This window comes from Bos indicus x Bos taurus, chromosome 16 (assembly GCF_003369695.1).
Source record: "Bos indicus x Bos taurus breed Angus x Brahman F1 hybrid chromosome 16, Bos_hybrid_MaternalHap_v2.0, whole genome shotgun sequence".
Taxonomy (NCBI): domain Eukaryota; kingdom Metazoa; phylum Chordata; class Mammalia; order Artiodactyla; family Bovidae; genus Bos; species Bos indicus x Bos taurus.
This window is the reverse complement of record NC_040091.1, coordinates 12,933,438-12,961,267: the sequence shown is the minus strand read 5'-3', so window position 1 is coordinate 12,961,267 and position 27,830 is coordinate 12,933,438. Positions and strand designations below refer to the sequence as shown.

The 27,830-nt window shown below is 37.3% G+C and overlaps 1 protein-coding gene across 1 annotated transcript; it reads left to right on the top strand.

The window, feature by feature from the left end:
* Positions 1-27,830, top strand: RGS21 (regulator of G protein signaling 21). The gene is made up of 4 exons (XM_027565940.1): positions 1-84; positions 1,222-1,339; positions 5,659-5,825; positions 25,113-27,830. The coding sequence occupies exons 1-4, from the start codon at positions 1-3 to the stop codon at positions 25,314-25,316; spliced, it is 573 nt and encodes a 190-aa protein (XP_027421741.1). The 3' UTR covers positions 25,317-27,830.

The following is a 27,830-nucleotide window of genomic DNA, read 5'->3' as shown; positions in this document are numbered from 1 at the left end:
ATGGCTTCACAGGAAACCTTGTGTTCCCAAGATTTAGTAGATCAAGGGAGAAAGGAAAATCAGTTGCCTGTCATTGAGGAAAAAGTAAAAGAAATGGCAGATAGGAAATCCAAGTACTGGGAGATATCAGCATGTGCTCCCTGTCACCCAGCCCCTCTGTGTGGCCTCTGAGTACAGATATTACCAGCTGAGAATATAACTACAACAGCAGGAGAGAGGAGAGCAATGCAAACTGGAGCAAATCACACAAAGTAATAGAATGTAAAAACATAGGGACTGCATCACACGAGCATATTTAAGATTAGTCACCTTGATATGCAAATATAAATTTTATAAGAATGACTGGATGTGAGACTATCAATCTTTTTAATAGAAACCTTCAATTAGATCATTCCTTTCCATAGCTAATAAGTAATTTGCACATCACAGCTACATCATCCAAGATTTTTCTTCTGGGTAGCAGATGTTTTCTATGGATGGGGACTTATTTCATTAGGATCTTTGTTTATTAAGGGGAATAATGCATGATATATTTACATCTCAGAAAGTTTATATCAGAAACTTGATTTATTATTTCTACATCACATCTCCCAAAGTATACCTTCTTCAGAAGACTTAAGTCAATAAATTTTTTGACTGCTTTGGAAAAGATATTACTCTGTCCTGACAGATACCTAGATTTAAATAAATCAACCCAGATGGAAGCATACCTTTAAAGAGAAATGAAGGCTGTCTCAAAATGGGGTGAAGACTCCTTAAAATACTATAAATAAACATTTTCAAGATCATCCCACATTAAAAAATCTTTAAAACTATAAAGAAACTTAAGATGCATAATTATGAAATGGACAATTTTGTAGACTGTGAAAACTTAGAAAACAGTTCATTGCTATCATGATAACTCTTCAGGAACAGACTAGTGTAACCAACATAAAAACAATTAATACAGTTGAGATTAAATTCACTAGGCTCTACAGAGCAAGGAGCAATCTCTCTTATACCTTCATTAGAAATCAAGAATTTGCAAGTATGATCAATACTGTTGGTTAGAATAGTAAATAATTTGCTGGTGTCAAATCACATTCCCTTTTCTTTGCTATTGCTTTCCACTGTGGAAAATATTATATAATCCTTGTTGACCTTTTGTAGCTTAATTAGTGATACAAAGCTCATTTAAATGATATAATTCAACAAATACACATAACTCAAATATTACTATAGATTACAGAAGAAAAAGATCACAATGCTATGGTCAAGGGTAGATGTTGTTTCCACAGGTCACCAACTACAGAAACAGTGGCGTGGTCTGAAAATATGGACACACTTTTAACCAATCAAGGTAAGATCCAAATGATAACAGGCCTAAAAATGCAAGGATTAAAATTAAATAAATAAATTCTGAAAGTTGTAGACATGTTATAAACAATGAGATTGATCAATATGTGAAGTATAAGATTCCCCAAAGTCTTACAAACTTATACAGGCCCAAAGTTTAAATGGAATTAGATTGAGTCTAAATGGTATGGCAAAACCAATACAATATTGTAAAGTAATTAGGCTCCAATTAAAATACATAAATTTAAATTTAAAAATTTAAAAATGAATAAATAAATGAATACAAGATTATAGAAATTACAGACATTAAAAGAACAAGAAAATTCCAAATAGAAAGGAAGTGATAAAGTTGTCTTAGTCTCATTATCATTTGATGTATATCAAATACTGGAGTGCATAGCTATCCCCTTCTCCAGGGAATCTTCCCAACCCAGGGATCAAACCCAGGTCTCCCACATTGCAAGTGAATTCTTTACCATCTGAGCCACCACAGAAATGGTGAAAATGCCATTTGATTAGAACAAACACTACATTTAAATATTTTCTATATATGTCTCTTGTAGCATCATTTCTATCCTGTATGAGACAGAAATGCTGTAAAGCAGGTTTGTACAGCAAACGCAGAATTCTAGATACCTTTGTATATGACTTTTATATTAAATTCTGGGATGTTTTATTTATAATTGACCAAACTCACTTTATTAAGCCATCATTTTAATTACAAGTATATATCCACAATGTACATATTTATATATATATATACAAATATATTCAAATATGTTTTTGTATTCTCTAAAGTAAGAATAACTTAGTTGGAATAAATACTTTATTTTAGCCTGAAGAAGCCCAAGAATACTGGAGTGGGTAGCCTATCCCTTCTCCAGGGGATCTTCCCAAAGCAGGAGTAGAATCAGGGTCTGCTGCATTGTAGGCAGATTCTTTACCAGCTGAGCTACCAGGGAAGCCAGTCTCATTATCATTTGATATATATCATGACTATTATTCGGAGAAGGCAATGGCACCCCACTCCACTATTCTTGCCTGGAAAATCCCATGGACAGAGGAGCCCGGTAGGCTGCAGTCCATGGGGTCGCTAAGAGTCAGACACGACTGAGCGACTTCACTTTCACTTTTCACTTTCATGCATTGGAGAAGGAAATGGAAACCCACTCCAGTGTTCTTGCCTGGAGAATCCCAGGGAGGGCGGGGCCTGGTGGGCTGCACAGAGTCGGACACGACTCATGAGACTTAGCAGCAGCAGCAGCAGCATGACTATTATTGTTGCAAATTAAAACATACAAACTATTGAAAAGTTGAAAATTTAAATAAATTGTTTGCTTCTTCAGGCTAAAATAAAGTATTTATTCCAACTAAGTTATTCTTACTTTAGAGAATACAAAAACATATTTGAATATATTTGTATATATATATAAATATGTACACTGTGGATATATACTTGTAATTAAAATGATGGCTCAATAAAGTGCGTTTGGTCAATTATAAATAAAACATCCCAGAATTTAATATAAAACAGTCATATACAAAGATATCTAGAATTCTGCGTTTGCTGTACAAACCTGCTTTACAGCATTTCTGTCTCATACAGGATAGAAATGATGCTACAAGAGACATACATAGAAAATATTTAAACGTAGTGTTTGTTCTAATCAAATGGCATTTCCACTTTAAATTTATAAAGTAAATATCAGAATATTAGAAATGCTTGAAACATGATAAATCTGAATATGTTCTTCATGGCTGTTTTTTTTTTTTCATAAAAACAATTTGATTCAGATGAAATTACACTATCATTTTATGATTCTTAAATAACTAATTCCTAAAGTATAGACGGAAGATCCTGGTGGGCTACAGTCCATGGGGCTGCAGAGTCTGACATGACCAAGCACGCATGCACACATACTTTGGGCTTCCCAGGAGACACAGTGGTAAGGAATCTGTCTGCCAATGCAGGAGACACAAGAGTCTCAGGTTCGATCCCTGGGTAGGGAAGATCCCCTGGAGTAAGAAATGACAAAGTCCGTGATCAGAGGAACCTGGCAGGCTACAGTCCATGGGGTCACAAAGAGTCAGACACTACACACACACACAAAGCACAGACATAAAATAACCCATCAAAACCCTAGAATCCAACTAAAAACATATATGAAAGCCATATGGAATTTCATTTCTGTAAGTTTCAAGAGCATGTTTCTTTTTTCCTTAAATACATGACAAGCGGGACAGATCAGGTTTGCTAACACCCTAGGGAAGGTGTCTCTGCAGGTGGGGGATTGGCCGCTGCAGCAGTGCAGACAGAGGCATGAAGGTTATAGATGAAGGCAGACACACCACCCTGCAGATATCCTGGGATTTTGTACCTCATGCCCACAGAAAGTACAAAAGTCATAGATTCATCTGCAAAGCTGTCTGGATTTTGCTTTTCTAAAACCAGAAAAATATCTCCCATGCTTTTCAATGCTTTAAACAGATGACCCACCATATTACCTGCTTGTTTGGTAACTTGATGATACGCCTTGCACATACTGAGCAGAGATATTAATGTGCCTTCTGCCACCTGCTCCTGACATATTCCACTCCTCAGCCCCTGTCACACTTACCCATAACTATTCCCTCACACAGAGGGACCCTCAGATAATATATGGCTGTGGCTGTGGCTATTCTAAAGTCACTTGACGACCTGTGAACTTTCAAATTGTATGTATATAATAGATGAGTGATTCAATGATTGTCTATGCAAGGAAGAGATAACTAGCCCCAGTGTTACCTGCTTATTCTGTTCCTATGTGTCCAAACAGGGCAATGGGAGGAAAAAAGGAGGAGTGACTGTTAGTTCAATGTCTCTCTCTATGAATATGGCAGGAGGGGAGAGAATAATGATATTTTTTTAGATCTTTAACTTCCCATCTCTCTGGGATGTATTTAGATAACCCATATTGCAAAATAGTTTCGTATGCTTTAACGACACACGTATAAAATAGTGCCAGACATGCTTCCTCAATATTCTTTCAGTATTATTAAAGTATATACTTTACTTTATAAAATAGATTTTTTAGTATAAATTCTATTTAGACCTCTCAAATTCATCATTGTTTGGATCAAACTCATGGAAAATTTTAATTGTGTTACTAAGAGGATTTTTATAAACCAAATTTGTGTCACAGAAGCTTCTCTAATGTATTTTCTAAACACAAGACATGTGCAATTGAATTTTTAAAGTGATTACATATTAACAACTTTCACACTCTGCAATATTTATACTGAGAATTTTAATTGGTATCTGAAAATCTTTTGCAACGACCTGTTATTTCAACTGTACTTCGAATCATTAAAAATAAAATTGTTATGCTTAGTTTTAATCCAGGGCTTCTAGATAATCACCTTCTTCCATGAAGACCTTTTCTATTTTCTATACTAACCTTCACTTTCCTTCCAACCTGCAGCAACCAATAAACAACTAACTTAGGCCCCTTTCCATACATGTTTCTCTGATACTTACTTTTTTGCTAGTCAATTTCTCCCTACTTTGCAACCTGAAGAGTCAGCCCTCTAGCACATAGTTAGGGAGGAGTGGCTTTGAGCCAGGCTGAGGGGCCCCCTTGGCAGGTGTAGGAGAAAACCACCAATTTTCAGAAGGCAAATCCTCTGAAGGACAAGCGTGCCAATGGGTGATTCCTCCTCCAAGACGCACAGTCTCACTGACGCGCAGACGCTGCCATAGGAAGGTACGGACTGAAACTAACACAAACTGAAAGGCCTGCTTAGTTCAGGCAACTGCAGGAATTTGATAATAATCTTTCTAACCTGGTACCTCATACCTCAGTAGAGGCCCTCTCGTAACTATCCTTGGCTGTAAAAGATTTAGAAACATTGCCTTCTCAAAAGAGTTCTGTGTGTGCCAAAGAAGATTCTGGGGCACATTTTACATGAGGAAACTAGAGAAAAGAGGCTAAACAGGTGGTCAGAAACTTAAACATTTATGAACAGGAATAATAAATGTTTAAATGTGGCTGAAAATAAGACAGTGAAAAGAGCTGGAACGTACAGGAATCCTAGCATTTCTGGTTGTTGTTCAATTTTTTTAAAGTGCTAATATTAGAAAAATAGATTGAATATTTTACATCGATGACTACTGATCCAAAATCAAGCTTTCTAAAGTTAAAAACTAAAATGTATAAATGCTATATTTGAGGGATGATAAATATTTGCCACTGAATCCTCAAATGCTTTCACTAAACAATGTATACAATTGGTCACATGACTGCGCTGTGTGATACACAAACCTTTTCCTCGTGTATTTTACAGCTGGTCTAGATGCTTTTCGAACATTCCTAAAATCAGAGTTTAGTGAAGAAAATGTTGAGTTCTGGCTTGCCTGTGAAGACTTTAAGAAAACAGAAAGTGCAGAAAAAATTGCTTCCAAAGCCAGGATGATTTATTCTGAATTCATTGAAGCTGATGCCCCCAAAGAGGTGAGTGAAATATTCCACAACAGTGAATATTTATCCACTTATCCACTAACACATCTGCTCCCAATTGAAGGACACTAAGGCCACCTCAAGGGAAATTAAATTGTCACCATGTCTTCAAACAGAAGATATCTGTAAATTTGAACAGAAGTTCCTTAGGGTGATCCTCTGGCACTGATTCACTAAATAGTTTCCAGCGCTCTCTATGTGCTTCAGTGTTTCTATTTTCTGAGCACAACAAGCAGGCTCTTAAAAAAACAGTCTAATGTTCCCAATTAAACAGCTCTACAGAAATCCTACTTAAGCGTGCTTCTGGATTTCAAATTCAGCTTCATTTTTCCTTTTGTAAGCACAGGGGTCGATTTGGAATAGAACTCTTGAATACAATTTTTTAAATAAAAAAAGATACATATGTGAAGGTAAAACCTACTAACCAACAGTACAAATTCATAATATTTAATGTTCTGGAGGCCCACATCACGGCATATAATAATGCCTTACCTTCTCAAAGAGGGGGTTGCTTGACTTTATTTCCTTCATGGCTGTTGGGCTGCACCCCGCACGCAGGCTTGCAGAGACATCCACTGAATGCGGGAGCTTACACGTCTTAAGTAGGGTCCTGGAGCCACACACCATGGTTTGGGGTGGACGGTGGAAGGAACATGGAAGCAGACTTCGCCGTGGGGGATGGGGAAGAATGGGAAGGCTACTAGTTAGGGGAAATGACTGACATCTGATTGGCTCTTGGGTTACCAGGGAAACCAGCAGAGGGTCAGGGCCCTCTGAGCACCTTCTTGGGGCAGAGGTCTTCCCTTATTCAACTATCAAAGGGCATCATTTTGTCCTAAAGAGTCATTATCTGGGCCTGAGGGGCAAACATACAGATGTTTACTGACTAAGGTCCATCCTGTGAGTGGGCTGTAGGGAACCAGGAACTGCTCCAGGAGCAGGGAGTGGACAGGGAGTGAGCAGCCAGCCATCCTGCGTGGGCAGATAAGCGTGGTGAAAATGAGCCACAGGTGTGCGGGTGGCCTGGTCCTACAACAGTAAAAATGAGCCACGGGTATGTCTCAAGTTGTCAGATTCCACCTGTGCTGCATTAAGATCAGGAAAATAGAGAAGGCCTTACAGGAAAACCTGGAAGGACTTTGAGAAGAGCCCCTCAAAAATGTTTTATGTGTATACCATCTCATTTATAATTGATTTAATTTCCAGAACCAAATAATGATCATCTCTGCTGCATCCCCTTAATGTTTAACTTTAAAGTTTAAACTATTTACATTTTAAAACTGCTGTAATCCCTCACTGATTATAACATCTAAGCAGAGAGTTTTAATGCCTAAGCAGCAAACGGGAATCTATCTTAAGTCACTAGCACCAAACATAAACCACCTACGTCATCTCTCCCTACAGAGTTGAAATACTGATACCCTCCCAAGTGACAGCTACTATATGTTCTAATCCAAAATTAAAATTCACGGTATGAGAAGTTATTGTACTAATGAGGACAGAGGACAGCAAAGATGAAATGCAAACTTTTTTTTTTAATCTACGGCATAAAGTTGCTGTATCAATAGTTCAAGTTTTAGATGGACATTAATTACTGAAGCATATGTTGGTACAGTACAATTTTGCTGACATATGAACCACTGAAGCTTAGAGTGGAATTCAAAGGGGGAAAGAAAAAGTAACTTAACTCCTGTGGAGCTATTTCAGCATTCATTTCCCAGTCACTATCTAAGAATCAATAAATGAGTCCAGAAAAATTTAAATGTAGTGTGTAAGATTTGTCAAGTTGATTAATGTGTCATTCCCTAAAAGGCTTTGAAATCAACTCTAAAGGTAATCTATTTATTATTGGTTTGAAAGCCAGATTTATTTTTCTTCATGAATCTGCTTAATGATTATTTTAAGTTTTTCAAATATTATATATGAAAAATCTTACATTAATACTAAAGAAATGTAATCTTTTAATTACAGCTGAACTCAAAGTTATATAATAAATTATCAATTTGGATAAAATAGTTTTATTTTCCTAATCTTTCCTGCCAAAATAAATTAATATGGTAATAATTTAAAAGAATAGTACAGTTATTGTTTTAGGATACAAAGCTTTCATACTTATTTTATAATTTGTCCATCGAGTTAATTTTATAGTTGTTTTACAAATCACGGATTATATTGTCTCAAACCGTCTAAAAATATTATTATTGGATATGACAAAATTCTCATTGAAGATGAAGTGTATGTATACAATTGAAACAGCCATCATCTTTCCTATTATTTGCCATTAATTATTTCCAATTCAAATTAACTAAAGGACATTTGTCTCTTACATACCAATTTCAGTCTTCAGCATATCTTGCTATAGCCCATCAATTATATATTATATATTACAAGTATTAGTATGAGTCATTAAATGGAAATTTTTTGAGAGTCTGTTCCCACAATGAAGTCACACAGTAGAAGGGGAGATTGACATGTGATAAAACCAGTCAAATACACAATAGGCAACTAATAAGTTGAATCATTTAAAGCTTGTTATTAGCAGTGTGTGGAAGAGCCATGAAGTCTATCCAGAGATTTATAGGATGGATTTGTAGGGTGGTTCACATATGAAAACTATGTCATATTTATCAAGAGAGCAAATGAAGAAAGTATTTCAGACTGAGGGCACAGTGTACAGTGTAAATGTACAGAACTCCCTAGAGTTTTCCAGAAATCACAAGCATTTTGATATCACTAATGAGAAGCAGTGGTTTAAGGCTGGACAGGCAGTGATAAAGATAAAGAGAGGGTGGGAAGTAACCTAGATTTATCTAGTAGGCAGACTTCACAAGACAACGTGATATATCTGATATGCAGGTTGGAAAATACCATTTTCATAAGTAGAAAATTAATGCAAGAATGAGATTCATATGAAAGCATTCTTCATTTTTCAATATTCAATTACAGTTGTAAAACTGTCTCGCATAAAGAAATCAAAATTATAACCAATTTCCTTGGTAGAAAACCCTAAAATAGAGAACAATGACAAGGTCACATCATCCAGATGTCTATTAAGTCCCATTTACTTTCTTTTCAACTTTTCATGTCTTTATTTCTTCATCTGTAAAATTGCTAGCATGACAATAGTTTTTAATTGATGCAATTAGACAGTTTACCATCAGACTATTTACTAACAATCCCTGTCTATAAATGGATGTTACTAATGGTTCTTCGTTTCCTATTCTAATAGGCAAAACTGCACAGAAAAACAACTTTAAGGTCTCTATGAGAGATGATAATTGCAGGAAACTTTATGCCCTCTCCCTCAGAGTTTTATCATCTCTTTGGTCTTCTACACTAATTGTGTGATGTAGTAGAAAATCTAAAGGTTAGAAACACAGACTCAAATCTTGTAATCTTGTGTTGACCTATTTCATCCCTCTAAGCCACACTTTCCTCATCTAAAAACGTAACTGTGAAAAAGGACACAGCAATCATATAGGTTAGATGAAAATGGTGAATGAGATAGCATATCTAGGGTTTGCAACAGGCAGAATAGTCTTTAAGAAGTTTTAATTCCTTTTTTTCTTTACACAAGTCACTATAAGTGCTACTGACTCTACCCCAAAATATTAACTAACTTCTAAGACCATCTGAGGACAAGCCACTTTGAATGACTTGATAAATGTATACATGAAAGTGAAAGTGTTAGTCACTCAGTTGTATCCGACTCTTTGCAACCCCAGGAACTATAGCCCGCCAGGCTTCTCTGTCCATGGAATTCTCCAAGCAAGAGTACTGGAGTGGGTAGCCATTCCCTTCTCTGGGGGATCTTCCTGACCCAGGGATTGAACCTGGGTCTCCTACACTAAAGGCAGATTCTTTATTGTCTGAACCACCAAGTAAGCCCCTAAATGTATATATATGTGTATGTGTGTGTATATATATAAACACACACACACACACACACAAATGTTTTATATATATATATGAACACAAATTAGAAAAACACATTAGCAAATCATGAGTTTCAGGTAGAAATATCTACTAATTGCATGGATTATACCTAGATATTTTCAGAAGATATTGCAAGGGGAAATAAAAGTGTGAGTCAGATATTTCTGACCAAGTATTCTGAAAATGAGAAAATTATTAGATAAGCAATATATATTTTAAAGTGTCCCTACTCCACACACAGTAAGAACTCGAATGTGGCAAAGAAAAAAAAAATTCTTAACATTGTATTTATTCTTCCTTCAATTTGGACCATTAATTTCATAATATTTTAAAAATTTCAAACAATATTTGGTTTCAGAAGAATGTAAATCTTAAAAAAAATTAAAATAGTATGAGCCATCCAGGAAACCCAAGATACTGACATATTTTAAATATTTATGTTTTATTTCTGTCATTTATGAATTATGTTTGTATCATCTCTTATATTAATAAGAAAATTAGTGAGGATGGAAAATATATGATTAAAGAGAAAACTGTTTATGTTGATTGTCATTCTGTGAGATTAGAAAATGTTCCCAATTATACCACACTGTGATGTTTAAAAATTATATAAATTCAAATTCAAATTATGACCAATCTGGGAGCAAATACATTGGCAGTCTTTTAAGTAAAAAAAAAAAAAATTACAAAAAATTTAATTCTTAAATGTATTTATTAACTGTGAAGACATCATAACCCATTAAAGGGAAGAAACTATCATCATAAAGGAAAAGAATCTTAATGCGTTATGCAGGACACTTTTAAAATATCTGTGTCTGGATGTTTTGCTTTTAATTTTTATTGTAGCACAGTGTTATTTGGTGACTCTTATTTCATATCAATAAATGCTTATTCTGTGCCTACAATTAACCACCATAAGATAAATTCCTTCCATGGAAGGGAAGTTGGGTCTAAGCAAGAGAACACATAATAAACACAGAAGTACAATGCAGTGTGTTGTGGAAATGAGGTAGCTTGATAAGGAAATGCAAGAAAATAGAATAGATTGAAACTATGGTTTGGCTCTGGAGAAGGCAATGGCAAGCCACTCCAGTACTCTTGCCTAGAAAATCCCATGGACGGAGGAGCCTGGTAGGCTGAAGTCCATGGGGTTGCTACGAGTCGGTCGCGACTGAGCGACTTCACTTTCACTTTTCACTTTCACACAATGGAGAAGGCAATGGCAACCCACTCCAGTGTTCTTGCCTGGAGAATCCCAGGGACAGCAGAGCCTGGTGGGCTGCCGTCTATGGGGCTGCACAGAGTCGGACACGACTGAAGCAACTTAGCAGCAGCAGCAGCATGGTTTGGCTCAAAAGAAACAGTCAGTCTAGTTGGGTTAAAAAATTAGATTTCTAGAACCAGGAAAAAACAGCAAAGCAACAAATGATTAAGTGGAAAAATTGTAAAAACAGATGAAATTGTTTGCATTATATCTATTTTTAGGATTTTTATTTTTCTTTTCTGTTTCTTTTGGTGGGGGGCACATAATGCAGCATGCAGGATCTTAGTTCCCTGACCAGGTATCAAATCTGTGCCCTGTGCACTGGGCGTGTAGAGGCTTAACCACTGGACAACCAGGGAAGTCTTTGTTGTTCGGTTGCTCAGTCGTGTCCCAGTTTTTGCAACCCAATGGACTGCAGCATGTCAGGCTCCCCTGTCCTTCATTATCTCCTGGAGTCTGCTAAAATTCACGTCTATTGAGTCAGGGATGCCATCCAACCATCTCATTCTCTGTCATTCCCTTCTCCTTCTGCCTTCAATCTTTCCCACCATCAGGGACTTTTCCAATGAGTCAGCTCTTTGCAATTGGTGGCCCAAGTATTGGAACTTCAGCTTCAGCATCAGTCCTTCCAATGAATATTCAGGGTTGATGTCTTTCAGGATTGACTGGTCTAATCTCCTTGCTGTCTAAGGGACTCTCAAGAGTTTTCTCTAACACCACAGTTCGAAAGCATCAATTCTTTGGTGCTCAGTCTTCTTTATGGTCTAACTTTCTCATCCATACGTGACTACTGGAAAAACCATAGCTTTGACTAGATGGACCTTTGTCAGCAAAGTGATGTCTCTGTTTTTTAATATGCTGTCTAGGTTTATTATAGCTTTTCTTCCAAGGAGCAAGCGTCTTTTAATTTTATGGCTGCAGTCACCATCTGCAGTGGTTTTGGAGCCCAAGAAAATAAAGTCTGTCATTGTTTCCAGTTTCTCATCTATTTGCCATGAAGTGATGGGATCGGATGCCATGATCTTCATTTTTGGAATGTTGAGTTTAAGCCAGCTTTTTCACTCTCATCAAGAGGCTCTTCAGTTCCTCTTCGCTTTCTGCCATAAGGGTGGTATCATCTGCATATCTGAGGTTATTGATAGTTCTCCCAGCAATCTTGATTCCAGTTTGTGCTTCATCCAGTCTGGCATTTCGCATGATGTGCTCTGCACATAAGTTAAATAAGCAGGGTGACAGTATAAAGCCTTGATGTACTCCTTTCCCAATTTTGAACCAGTGCATTGTTCCATGTCTGGTTCTAAAGGGACATTGTTATAAAGGTCCTAAATGGTCAGGGAAGTCCTTGTATTATATCTAAAAGTTGATAATGATTGAATAGTACTGAGGAAGAATATTGAGATAAGGCCTTCTTCATTTATTTTTGGCTATGCTGGGTCTTCACTTCTGTACAGGCTCTTCTCTAGTTTTGGCATGATGGGGATTACTCTCTGGGTGTGGTGTGTGGGCTTCTCACTGTGGTGGCTTCTCTTGCTGCAGAGCACAGGCTGGATGTCACGTGGGTTTCAGTACTTGTTGTGCAGGGGCTTAGTTTCTCTGAGGCATGAAGAATCTCCCCAGATCATGGATCAAACCTGTCTCCTGCATTGGCAGGAGGATTATTTACCTCCGAGCCACCAGAGAAACCATGCCTTTATTTTAAATAAGGTTAATTTTGAGGATTCCTTGGCGGTCCAGCGTTTAGGACTCTGCACTCTCACTGCCGAGGGCTTGGGGTTGGAGCTCTGATCAGGGAACTAAAATCCCACAAGCCACACGGTACACCCCACACACACAAAAATAAGGTTAGTTTTATAATCCTGAGGGAAAAGATAGACCTCTGAATTCTTGGCAGAGAGAAACCCGTGGCACTATAGGCATTTCTTGATATTCTCAAAATGGCAGTTTTGTATCCTCCATTTTAATTCCTATTTTCTCAAAACGGTAAAGAATCTGCCTGCAATGTGGGAAGCCTGGGTTCAATCCCTGGGTTGGGAGGATCTCTTGGAGAAGGGAAAGGCAACCCACTCTAGCATTCTTGCCCAGAAAATCCCATGGACAGAGGAGCCTGGTGAGTTACAGTCCATGGGGTCGCAAAGAGCTAGACACGACCGGGTGACTAACACTTTTCTCTTTGCATTTTTAAGTGTTCCTTCCACAATGAGCTGATGCTATGTTGAGTCTTGGTCCTGACTCACAAGTTGCTGCTTGTCAACAGTGCCCCCAAACTATAGAATCACCGCAAGATATAATGTTTGCTTATTTATTAATTTCCTAAGTTTTTGTACACTAATCAATAGTTAGTGGTCTGTTACATACCAAGCACCATGCTGATGCAGCTATGAAAAAAGACCGAGTCTCTGAATAAATCAAGCTAACCATATTGGTGGGAAGACTCTAGTTTTTAAAAAAAAAAAATTAGAATAAACGTTCATGGATGTTGTGATAGGGAAATACAGGTGATGTGGTCACTGTAACTGGAAAAGTCCAAGTCTAAGGGATCAGGAAACATGTCTCAAAGGAAGTAATTAGTGAGCTTTGATCAGAGATGTGAATACAGAAGGAAATAAGACAACACGGAAGGATGGAAGGATGATAGGAGAGGAAACCGAAGAAGAGTCTAGCAGGGCACCAGCTGGTGCCTAGAAGGCTGACCCAGTAGAGGAAGAAGCCTAGTTCTGGGTGCCTCCAAGCATAAGTGGAGCCAAGAGCATGTTCTGATTCCTAGTGATTTCTGCATCTTTGTTTATTTCCTCTTCAGCTCAAGGGATCTCTTAAAAAGGAAGAGAGAGAGTGACAGAGAGAGACAGAGAAAAAGAAAGAAGAGGACGGGGAGGAGGAGGAAGAAAGGAAGAAAAGCAGAGATAAAGAAACTCTAAGCCGCACACTTGCCCAGGGCTTTTATGTGGACTATCTGACTCGATCACCATGCACTCTGTCTTAGGCACGACAATCACCCACCTTGTACAGGTGAAAAATGAACTGAGGCTTAGACAGGAAAAATGATGAGTCCTGCAGTCATTAAGATTCACAGATCATAAGGAGGGAGGTCTTCTGCCCTTGCTTTTACATTTTAATTTCCTTCCTCTAGATCTTCTTTTAAATGTTCTACTTATTTTAAATGTTCATGGCACAGCCTGGGAACCTCGATGTTTACACTGAAGGTGAAAGCAGAAAACTATCTCGTCACATAGAGTCTATCTTCCTTTCTGTCAGAAGCTGTATTTCTCTTCTCATATTCTCTCTATTTTGTATAACTTCTTAAACTTGTAAAGCAAAAAAAAAAAAAAAAAGTCACAGGCGCATCTCATTTAATAGCCTGTGGTATCATTTTGGCCCTCTGAAAAAATGACTACTGCCTTTCAACTCTAAAACAAAACGCTCTTTGAATTTGCGCATATCCCTGTCCCACTTAATCTTGGGTTAGCGTGTCGGGGTTCCTCACGGAAACCTGTCCATCTTATTCTCTGTCGCCTGCTCCAGATAGCACTTGCTGCGTACATCTATTTTTAGCAATCCGTATCCGTCAAGCTTTTATACATTGATTGCATACGTTTGATTTCTTTTTTTTTTCATTTCTCTTGTCCAATTTAGAGTGTCAGTGCTGCCTCCCAACTCATGTCATTTATTTCTGTCCTTAATACCAACTGTGACAAAGGATACACTCCTGTGCAGAATGGATTCCCTCTCGATGTTATAAACTTGGCTATTCTCAACTTTCATAGTAACCCTTGAGACTATACCTCAGGATATTCATGTGCCTTTAATGATGCCAAAAATGAAGTAATACTAGAGGTGTTAATGGTGATTAAACAGAATTATGTAGCCAAAAACATGATTATAGGCAACTTTAATTTGAATAGTAATTTTTAAGCACTGCTGTGAATGAGGTTGAGGAGGCTGCCTGCCCCATTTGAGTAAGGCGCTTTCCATATGCATGCACACACTCTTTGCATAATGACCATCTCCTGCTACACTATACATACTAAATGAGGGAAAGGCAATCTCATTTGAATGTGAGAGTTCGACTGAAAACTTCTCATTCAAATTATGTAAAAATATATAAAGCACAGTCTAGGGTCACAGGAAAGCCAAAAGGTACAGTTTCAAATGCATTCTTCCTGCTAAAATAATTTGTTGGAAGCCAAAAGAAGTTAAAACTGTTGTCATAGAAAAGAGGAATTGGCTTGCATAACTTGGAGTTATCAAAATCACCTGAGCATTAAACTATCCCTAGCTCATTATAATAAAATCATTTTTTAAACAACAATGCAAACCAGAGGCACTCATTTTAATGCAATGGATTGTTGTCAATGTCAGCTGTGTCAAGGCCTTTTCAAAAATGACAGGATTTAAAAGTCGCTAAACAGTTGCAATGACATCTCAGCTGTCATTCTGTGAGAATCATAAGCCTATGTCTTGTTTTCTGAGATTGGCAGTGCAGCAGTCTCAGAGAGCTAAGATAATTCGTGACCTTTGGAAAAATAAGCAAATTAAATGTCTTTCTCAGCATCCTTGAAACTTGAGTGTATCCATAGAAACAAAATGCAGTGACTATTCCCATGAGTAAATAATATAGATATAACTCTCTTTATTTCATCAATCGATGTGCCATTCAGCCCCTGCTCTGGACCTACTAATCTGAGCTGCTCAGCTGAGTCTAAGCTTCACCCAAGGTCCAAGCAGCTCAGGACGGCCTCAGGTCCACACAGTTGAGAGGCCTGCATCTCTAGAGGGTTACCTCCTGTCAGGGTGCCTGCTTTCAATCTACTACTCCAATCTCAATATCTCCTCTGTGCTTACTTTCTGAGACGGAAATTGATACAACAACTTCCCCAAAAATCAAACTTGAGATGAGTGCACAATTGGAGATGCAGTTGGCAGACATGAACCTCAAAGTGATCATATTAAAGGAATGTATGTATCAAAATATGTGCTAGGCTGAATATTTTCACTTTTGTCTTGATACTAAAATTTCAGGGGACTCAAGAAGAAAAGACAGGGCGTTGTGGGTAGAGTGCACTCAAACCTTATTCAGACTGACTCCTTGGGACCATTTAATGACACGTATCACGCTCTCTTAACTGAAACATTAACTTCAGTTGGCTTCCTGTACTTAATTTCTTCCTCTCTTACTGACAATTCTTTGCCAATTTCTTTTACTGTTCCTACCTATAGCCCAGCACATACTATCTTGAGGGGAGGTGGTTGTCATCTATTTTCTGCCTGCATTTACTCCCCAGGGGATTTCTTCCAGTCTCTGGCTCTAAAAGGGCATCTCACACTTCACTACAAATCTGAGTCCTTATTTTCTCCTCAAACTTTTCTCTGAGTCTCTCTGTCTCAGTGAATGGCAATTCCATTCTTTTTGCTCTGGCTGAATAATTCATACTCATTCTTGGTTCTTCTCTTCAGCACTATATCCGATCCATTGACACTTTGTCATCTCATTCTTCAGAATATTTCTAAAATCCAGTCATTCCAAAAAATGTTGTTGCTTATCCCAGTTCATAAATATTCAGTTGCAGGCTTCATCTATTCTACATTCTAAGTATCTCTGAAATCTATACATTTCCCTCCATTCTCTGTGAAATGACCCAGCCTAATCCTCCATGACTAACCACCTGAATTTCTGGTATGACTTACTAATTTTTCTGCCCTTTATCCACAACTAGTCATTATATCCCATAGCAGCCAGTAATATGTTTTTTCAAGCACATGTGTTTACATTACTTAAAAATCTTCTTGTTGCTTTCAAGTTAATTAAAAATTATTTAAGAAGACCTATAAAAGTCTATGTGATATAGACCTTCATGCCTTTTCAAGCTGTTGCTCCTTTCACTCTGAAAACCTACTGAGCTTTTTCCAGTTTTCCCTCCATGGCCAAGTGCCTTCCATAATCTTCTATACTCATGATAATACCTTGATGATCAGTTTACAACCTCATTTCCTTTAGAAAGACTTTTTTTTTTTTTTTTTAAGAAGGTAGCTTCTTCCCTTTGGATTATTTTCTCAAAATCTGTCTTCTTGATTGACTCTCAATTATTTTTATATGGTCAGATCTTAGCACAATTCCTAAGTAACCATTCAATGAAATAATTTAAATGAATAAATTATAGAAATTTACTATAAAACAACCACTTTTTCAGATGAGGTCTTTTTTTATTAAAGAAAAATAGGGACAATAATACTATCCATCTTATAGGTATGTGTGTGTGACATACAGTAGCCATATAAAGACTTAGCACAACAGTAGTAATATTTGATGAATATTAACTATTAATATTTACAGTTAAAATAATCTTCTTTAAATATCCTTAGGATTATTTTAGAGATAATGTCATTGCTTAAATATTTTTAAACAGGAGATGACAAAGTCACCAAGGAAAATAATCCAGGGAGAGAAGACTGGGCACGGAACTTAGACGATGTCTGACTCCTCTGCTCATATGTTGAGGTACAGGTAGAGAAAAAAGAATCAGGGAAGAAATAGGGAAAGATAGCAGATAGAAGACAGGTTAATTCCATGCCACAAACTACTGAATTCCCTTTATAGTGACAAATTTTCTCCTCTGATTATCAGACTGAATACTTAATATTGACAGAAGCCACTGTCTCCAAACCTATTTAAACAAGAAATCAAATTTCTTAAATTTTTGAAAAAATAATGTATGATGATAAGGAAATCATAGTGACACTCTTTCTGTGATCAAGGAAGGATTCTTGGAGGATATTCAACTTCAGCTAAATCATAAAGGGTTGAGGATAATCTGTACAGAATAAAGTTGTGGAGGAGAGAGGGACTTTAGATGGTAAAACAGCATAAACAAGAGCTTTAGAAAGAAAATTCACTCTGGGAACAGAAAGTAGATGAACTTCTGTTCATCTCTGGATGTCACCAAAGATAAGTAGGAGGTAATTTCAAAACAACATTTGAAGCCCAGGTATGAGGAAGCTCAAATGCAAGGGTAAGATGTTTAAATTTTATATTATAGAAACTAATGGTTGTCGACTGAACATTCATACAATGAAAGTGATGTTTTGGTGAAATTGAAAGATGATGTTGTGAAAGTGCTGCACTCAATATGCCAGCAAATGTGGAAAACTCAGCCATGGCCACAGGACTGGAAAAGGTCAGTTTTCATTCCATTCCCAAAGAAAGGCAATGCCAAAGAATGTTCAAACTACCAGACAATTGCACTCATCTCATATGCTAGTAAAGTAATGCTCAAAATTCTCCAAGCCAGGCTTCAGCAATATGTGAACCATGAATTTCCAGTTGTTCAAGCTGGTTTTAGAAAAGTCAGAGGAACCAGAGATCAAATTGTCAACATCCGCTGGATTATCAAAAAAGCAAGAGAGTTCCAGAAAAACATCTATTTCTGCTTTATTGACTATGCCAAAGCCTTTGACAGTGTGGATCACAATAAACTGTGGAAAATTCTAAAGGAGATGGGAATACCAGACAACCTGATCTGCCTCTTGAGAAATTTGTATGAAGGTCAGGAAGCAACAGTTAGAATTGGACATGGAACAACAGACTGCTTCCAAATAGGAAAAGGAGTATGTCAAGGCTGAATATTGTCACCCTGCTTATTTAACTTATATGCAGAGTACATCATGAGAAATGCTGGGCTAGAAGAAGCACAAGCTGGAATCAAGATTGCCAGGAGAAATATTAACAAACTTAGATATGCAGATGACACCACCCTTATGGAAGAAAGTGAAGAAGAACTAAAAAGTCTCTTGATGAAAGTGAAAGAGGAGAGTGAAAAAGTTGGCTTAAAGCTCAACATTCAGAAAACGAAGATCATGGCATCTGGTCCCATCACTTCATGGGAAATAGATGGGGAAACAGTGGAAACAGTGTCAAACTTTATTTTTTGGGCTCCAAAATCAGTGCAGATGGTGACTGCAGCCATGAAATTAAAAGATGCTTTCTCCTCAGAAGAAAAGTTATGACCAACCTAGATAGCATATTGAAAAGCAGAGACATTACTTTGCCAACAAAGGTCTGTCTAGTCAAGGCTATGGTTTTTCCAGTGGTCATGTATGGATGTGAGAGTTGGACTGTGAAGAAGGCTGAGTGCTGAAGAATTGATGCTTTTGAACTGTGGTGTTGGGGAAGACTCTTGAGAGTCCCTTGGATTGCAAGGAGATCCAACCAGTCCATTCTGAAGGAGATCAGCCCTGGGATTTCTGTGGAAGGAATGATGCTAAAGCTGAAACTCCAATACTTTGGCCATCTCATGCAAAGAGTTGACTCATTGGAAAAGACTCTGATGCTGGGAGGGATTGGAGGCAGGAGGGGAAGGGGACGACAGAGGATGAGATGACTAGATGACATCACTGACTCGATGGACGTGAGTCTGAGTGAACTCCGGGAGTTGGTGATGGACAGGGAGGCCCGGGGAGCTGCGATTCATGGGGTCACAAAGAGTTGGACACGACTGAGTGACTGAACTGAACTGAACTGAACTGAATGCTGTCCACTGTGTGTACAAGGGGAGGGATCAACTAAGAGAAAAATTCCACGGTTTAAGCAAAATATTATGTTATACAAGATTAAACTGGAGAGTTGGAGTGAGAAAGATAAACTGGTATCAAAGGGAACTGGAGAGAAATTATCATCGCCTTAAAGAGGCCCTACAGCCTCTGATAAACCGAAAGATCCCTCAGTTATACAAGGCAGTATTACCTGTTACCTGCCACAGAGATTCCTTCAGTCGAATGAGTCTGCGCAAAATGGATCTCTAATTTAAATGCACTTGTTTTATTCATTTGAAAAAAGCCATGTATTCAACACTGAGTGTGAAAAGAATTTAAGAGCTATTGAAAAAGACTTGGGACTTAATTCTGGAAATTATAGCATTAATTTACTCAAGGAAGAATGCAGTGGCCAAAATAATATCAAATGGCAATTGGTGAAGTTTGAGAATCATGGCTGTGGTTTCTAATGTTCTGGTAATATGCTGTCCTTTTTTAAAAAAGACATTTTAATGACTCAAAGGTACACTTACATTTACCATTATTTATACCATAGCTAAAGTTAAATTTATTTACTTTAAGTTTGTATTTTTTAATTTATATTACCATTTATAGATTTGTTTGGAACCATTTTAAATGTAGTAATGCTTATTTTAAAGGTACTATTAAATATGTGAATGTTTACACTAAAAAAAAAAAAAAAACAAAATAAACGGAAGAGATAGGAGTGGATTTAGAAAAGGCAGAAGAACCAGAGATCAAATTGCTAACATCTACTGGGTCATAGAAAAAACAAGAGAGTTCCAGAAAAACATCTATTTCTGCTTTATTGAAAATGCCAAAGCCTTGGACTGTGTGGCTCACAACAAACTGGAAAATTCTTAAAGAGTTGGGAATACCAGACCACCTGACCTGCCTCTTGAGAAATTTGTACACAGATCAAGAACAGTTAGAAATGGACATGGAACAACAGACTGTTTCCAAATCAGAAAAGGAGTACATCAAGGCTGTTTATTGTCACCCTGCTATTTAACTTAGATGCAGAGTACATCATGTAAAATACTGGGCTCAATGAAGCACAAGCTGGAATAAAAATTGCTGGGAGAAATATCAATAACTTCAGATATGCAGATGACACAAACCTTATGGCAGAAAGCAAAGAAGAACTAAAGAGCACCTTGATGAAACTGAAAGAGGAGAGTGAAAAAGTTGTCTTAAAACTCAGCATTCAAAAAACTAAGATCATGGCATCCAGTCCCATCACTTCATAGCAAATAGATGTGGAAACAAGGGAAACAGTGACAGATTTATTTTCTTGGGCTCCAAAATCACTGCAGATGGTGACTGCAGCCATGAAATTAAAAGATGTTTGCTCCTTGGAAGAAAAGCTATAACTAACCTAGACAGCATATTAAAAAGCAGAGACATTTACTTTGCCAGCAAAGGTCCATCTAGTCAAAACTATGGTTTTTCCAGTAGTCACGTATGGATGTGAGAGTTGGAATATAAAGAAAGCTGAGCACCAAAGAACTGATGCTTTTGAACTGTGGTATTGGAGAAGACTCTTGAGAGTCCCTTGGACTGCAAGGAGATCCAACCAAGTCAATCCTAAAGGAAATCAACCCTAAATATTGATTGGAAGGACTGATGCTGAAGCTGAAGCTCCAATTCTTTGGCCACCTGGTGTAAAGAACTGACTCATTTGAAAAGACCCTTATGCTGGGAAAGACTGAAGGCAGGAGGAGAAGGGGACGACAGAGGATGAGATGGTTGGAGGGCATCACCGACTCTATGGACATGAGTTTGAGCGAACTCTGGGAGTTGGTGAAGGACAGGGAAGCCTGGGGTGCTGCAGTCCATGGAGTCGCAAAGAGTTGGACACGACTGAGGACTAAACTGAAGGAGTGATAAATAAAAAGAGCATTGTGAAATTACCAAGAAAAGGTGAATAAGGAAAGTTCTATATATAGATAGAGAAAGAGAGAGATCAGAGGGAAAAAAGATTTGTCAGAGATGATTCTTAAGTTTCCAGCTTGAACAACTTCGAGAAAAATAATGACATTTATAAAAACATGTGGGTGTGATATTTTGTCATTGACATTAAAATGAATTGCCAAGACACATCTTCCTAAGATTACTGATTACCTCCTGGGAACAGTGTCTCTGCTCATCACTTAGATATCTATAGCTGATGTTGGCAGCTTATTGGTAGGAAAACAGGCAAATCAGAAAAGTGAGAAGGGCAAGTCAGACATACAAAGTTAGTATATTTGAACAAATAATATTAATTACCAGTGATATATTGAAATGAACATTTCTGCTTAAAATGCTACCGTGATTTTTAACAAATGTAGAAGCCTTTTTCACTTTATTTATACAACACACATGTATTGAATCCTTACACTGTTCAAGGCATAGTGAGGGATAGGCAAAATGTAAATATAATGTAAGTAACACAAAGTCCCTTCACAGGTCAGAAAAGGTGAACTTTACAAGGTAGATATTATTTGAATGTAACTTTAAGGACTTCCCTGGTGGCTCAGACGGTAAAAGCGTCTGCTTATAATGCAGGGGACCTGGGTTCAATCCTTGGGTCAGGAAGATCCCCTGGAGAAGGAAATGGCAATCCACTCCAGTACTCTTGCCTGGAAAATCCCATGGACAGAGGAGCCTGGTAGGCTTCAGTCCACAGGGTCTCAAAGAGTCGGACACCACTGAGTGACTTCACTTTTTCACTTTAAGGACGTAAGAGCTTCCCTGGTAGCTCAGATGATAGAGTCTTCTCCAGTGTAAGAAACACAGATTCCATCCCTCAGTTGGGAAGATCCCCTGGAGAAGAGAATGGCTACCCACTCCAGTATTCTTGCCTGGAGAATTCCATGGACAGAGGTGACAGTCCACGGGGTCACAAAGAGTCGGACACAACAGAGTAACTTTCACTTTAAGGACATAAAAGACTGTGAAAGACTTAGATGAGGAGTGGGTTTCAGCTAGCCTGGGATGGTCAGGGAAAATATTCATTGGTAACAATGTACATGAATTTGAGCAAAGTCTGGGAGATAGTAGAAGACAGAGAAGCCTGGCATACTGCAGTCCAGGGAGTTATAAGGATTCAGATACTACTTAGCGACTGAACAACAACAGCAACAAAATATAAGAAATTTGAGGGTAAGAGTCTACCTTGGTGGTGACACAGGGCACACAGAGAGGAGAAAAAGTATATAGGTTTGGACCATATTGTATTGGTCATGAATGCCAAGTTCAGGGCTTTGGGCATTTTAAATAGGGAATAAGGAGCTATTGCAGGCGTTCCATTCTGAATAAAATAATAAGGCAGCACTCTGCACACACTGTCCCTGCTATCAGTGAAAACTCAGCCAATGAATGAATGCCTAAAGGAGTTATCTTGGTATATTTACCATTAAGGGGAATATAAAGTTAAACAAATTGCAGATGACACCATTGAAGAATTAATAGCGCATTCAAAGAGGAAATGGGCAATCTATATTCTCATACCCTAGCAACACAAGATAGGATATGAAAAAGATTCCACTATATGTTGAGAAACTCCTACAGAATCTTGAAAATACCCACTACTCTTTATTCCCACTATGGAAATCAAGAACTATACCAGATTCATGGCATGATATCATGTCATCTCCCTGTTCAAAAACCCTTCAGTGTCTTCCCACTGCTTCTAGTAGAAAGATAGGAACCCTTTACCACAGCAGATAAATCCTACAAGACTTGACCTGTACCTCCTCTCCCAGTCTCCCCACAGGAACTCTATCACCCCCTGCACCCCCACCACGCAAACACAGAGGCTCTTCAGAACATCACCAATTTGTTCTTGCCTTGGGGACTCTGAATTTTTTTTTTTTGGCCAGAAACCTTCTTCCTCAGATTCTTAGAGAACTGGTTCCTTCTCATTCTTCAAGTGTAAATCTAAAATAACACTGTAGAGAAAATATATAGTACTTTCTCCAAATATAGAAAGCATCTTGTAATCAATGATTATATGGATCATCTCATTTTAATTTTTATAACAACTCAGTCAAGAATGACTGGGCTTAAAGATGAAAAATAGCTTGGTAACCCAGGTTACTAAGGTCATAAGCGTCAGAGTACAGATTGGAAAACTATCCTATAATCTTACTACTACTCCACACCATCTTTCTGTGTAAAGAAGCAGAAACTGATTATAGATTTTGAAGCCTTGGAGGACTTTGCAGAATTTCATCTGGAACTTTGATGCAGGAACTGAGAGGATGATCAAAGAAATAAAAACAAGGTGTAATCTGAATCCCCAAGTAGCTGAAATCCCTAAGAAAGAAAATATCAGTGAGCAAATAGCAGCCTTTGATGATTCTTTTCAAAATATTTTTTTCTTTTTACTAGAATAATAATATTGAAATAATTTGATATCACTTATCTCATTTAGCCCTTAAAAGACTTCAAGACATTATTATTATCCTTTTTTACACTATGGAAATAGAAAGTTGAAGGAAACTGTAAAACTTGCTTTACTCATGTGAACAGCAAGTAAGTAGCTAAGAAATTTGATTGAAGGTCTGTCTGCCTATCTTTTAACTTCAATGAATATAAATTGTAACTTATAGTTTTTCACCAGACCCCCAATTTTTAGCATTTTACAGTCTCCCTTATTTTGCCAAGAGACATAATTCTATGCAACAAATAATTTTGACTGCCTATTATAGCAGCAGCAGCACCTGCCTTTGGTGAGCTTTGAGTTTTAAGATTCACATCTCTTTGATAATTCACGAATATTTTCAGTTTAAGTGAAAAAACTTGGAATAGAAATTTTCTGCTTCTCAGAAAGCATCCTGGAAATGGGTAGAACTGAACAAGAATTTCCATGAGGTTTGCGGCATTTGTGTATTTGCAGGTGTGTTGTGTTGCAGTATAATAGATCTCTATTAGACCTTGCTGAGAATGCTTACTTGTGGTAGTGCTAAGGGGGCAAGAACGTACATACGCACATCTGCGCGGGTGTATGTACATCCCATGGGAGGCGTGGTGTTCTGTGAACAGGGGTAGAGTGTTAGGTGGTCCATTTTGGCAAACAAAAAGAAACACAATTTAGGATAAAAAGCAACATTATGAGAAACAACACCGGGAGTTATGGAGAAAGGGAATGTGCTGGTGAAGGCCAGTTTAGTAAATTCTAATTACTGCTCTGCCTATAGAAGAACATTTTAGGTATTAATGCCAAAGTACTAGAAAGAAATAAAAGATGGTAAGCAAAAAGAATGTGAGGTCATAAAAATTCTTTTATGCATCTCCTTTGTCATTTTTTATAATCTGAAAATAAGGTTTGACCTCTGTTTGCTGTCAACGCCAACCCTCTCAACCTAGGTAAAGTAATTAAACAAAGCATGTGTTCTGCATTTCAGAAAATGAATGTGTGACCTTTCTGTTGTTTTGCATAAGATTAACTTGATGCTTAAAAAAATTCAGATCATATGTGGATCTCCCATCTGTATAGACCATGCAGTCTTTATGAAACTAGTCTAATGTGATGCAATTTATTTCCACAGATTAACATTGACTTCAGTACCAGGGACCTCATCTCAAAGAATATTGCAGAACCAACTCTCAAATGTTTTGATGAAGCTCAGAAGTTAATCTATAGTCTGATGGCCAATGATTCTTTTCCTCGATTTCTAAAGTCAGAGATTTATAAGAAACTGGTAAACAGCAAAGAGATTGGAAGTCATAAAAAATGGCTCCCTTTCTTGTAAAGAAGGTAAATGATAAGCTAACAATCAGATTATAATTTGGAGGGAAGAAGTGATAGGATAGATCAGCTCAATCGATAAACTTCAAGGCTAAAATGTTTTAAATATACAAACACAATGTAAGTTTTTTTAGGATTTAGAAAACATGCTTTACTTCAGTAGAAAAATATGTTATATCTGAAGCCTGAATGTTTAAGTGACTTGTTTAGAATGTGTTTATTTTATCAGGTACTTAAAAATCTCTTACTGGGAGAGTACAAAGAAAGTTTATGGAGATATAATACACTCTTAAACCATAAGTGGATATTCTCAAGACATTATAAATTCAGGAAACTATATATCTTCATGTTGCTGCATGGGAGACTGTTTAGCATCATACAGATAATTTTAAATACAATTTGCATTATTCAAAACTTCACTTTTGTAAAAAGAGAAATTCTGAACCGAAACACAACCCTTCGTTTAGTATATCAACTATTTCTTTGCAACCAGGATCTGCTACATAATGATGCAGTGGTTATCTAAACTGCTATGGCCCTCAGATTAATGACAAAGAAAAAATGGCACATATATATATGCCATTGATTAAACCATCAAAATAGATCACTTGGTTTAATTCTGCGGCATCACACAGGCATATATGAAATGGGCCTTGTGGGTAAGAAGGATTGATTTTCTTAGCTCAATAAAAATATAAAGAAAAGAGGAGGAATAAAGAGGATGGATAAGTGCATATATGATGAGCTGCACAGCAGTACCTATCCCATAAAACAAAAAATTACTGCAACATTATCTACTCAAATAAGTATGGAGTTAAGCATTCTCTCCTTCAGCACTGTAATTTGTTTATAGAACTCAAAGAGATTTTCAAAATGCATTTCTTTTGAGATGTTCCTACATCATACTCTTTCTACATGTAAATGTCCTCAGTTTTGACTAACTCTGCAACCCATGGACTGTGGTCCACCAGGCTCCTCTGTCCATGGGATTTTCCAGGCAAGAATACTGGAGTGGATTGCCATTTCCTACTCCACTACGTGTAAACATTCCATGATAATTTTGAATAATTTAATGTCAATATGAGAAGCTATAAAGATTCAATAGATCTTCCATGTTTCCACTTCCATGTTTTCACGGGTTTACTTAACTTTGTTGATATGTCTATTTTACAGATTATTTGAACATTAGAAAATGGAGGAAAAATAGCAGGATTTGTTTTATGTTTCCACAGGCTATTCATTTGATAAACAAAATTCTGTCTACTCTTTATCTTTAAAAATAAACATTTAAACACATGCAAATGGAGTGTTCCCTGGATACTTGCAAATTCTTTAAAGGAAAACATAATGAACACTGATTGTGAATATTCAGTGTTCCTTAAGCAGCACTTAATGGAAAAGAGATATACTCTGCAACATTTATTTGGAAGGTCCCAACCTTAATTTATCCTGTATTTAAAGAGGAAATTTAAAAATTATTCCTAGAGACAGAAAAAGAAAACTTCAAAATAGAAATTAAAATCACATCGGTCCTTTTAGACATAAAAAACCATGATCTTGGTTATTTCCTAGGTCACATGCTGGTAAGAGGCAGAGCTGGTAGGAGCAGTGCTTTCCACACGGGCCACACCAGCACCTTTTTCCACAAGAGCAGAGCAACGTCCTTCCCATTAGGACCTTACCAAGGCCAGAAATCTACTATCCTACTCAACCTCAAATACTTAGGCGCCCTTTCCTTTCGTTGAACATGCAAATTGTCCTTTTACAGTCAGTTTGCAAATTCCTTCTGGTTACCTTAGAGCAAGACTTCCTGTTCAGTGACTGCCTCAGGTTTTCTCTAAGAATGCACAGGCAGTCACAAGTCAGACTTTCACCACCCAGAAGCAGATGGTGGGTAGTGGCTAAAAATACAGTAAGTGTCAATGAGATCTGTTAAAAAACTGGATGTTGAATCACCTCTCGCAGATTCCAGGCAAAGGCCCTCAATAGCAATCCTTTCCCCTTATCTCCTCAACTATAATTATAGGTTTTCTGACTTAGAAAATAAAACTGCCAGTTTGGGGAATAAAATCAGTATTTGGAACACTTGGTAATGATGAATTTTGGTAAAATATCAGATCTTTATCTTTGATACGTTGTTCTCTGTAGGTCTCTTTTACTCCATATGCTACTTTATTCATCAGTTATCACTGATGAGTGATTTTATGGATGGGATTTTTAAATAAAAGGTTAATTTCCCCCAAAAATGAATAACATCATTAACATTCCCAGTAACATTCTTAAATATTCAACAATTGTTTAATGCCATTTTCTAAAAATATTTACATCAGCTTTAAGAAATGAATTACTTATATTAAAAACTAAGCTAAGCAGTAAAGCAGTAATAAAATAGTGACATAGATATAATCTTCAAATTATAAGAAGAGTTTTCCCAAGCCTAGTGTTTTCCATTTTCTGATAGTTTTTACTATGTGTGTTAAAGTTGCTCAGTTATGTTCGACACTGTCTCACCCATGGA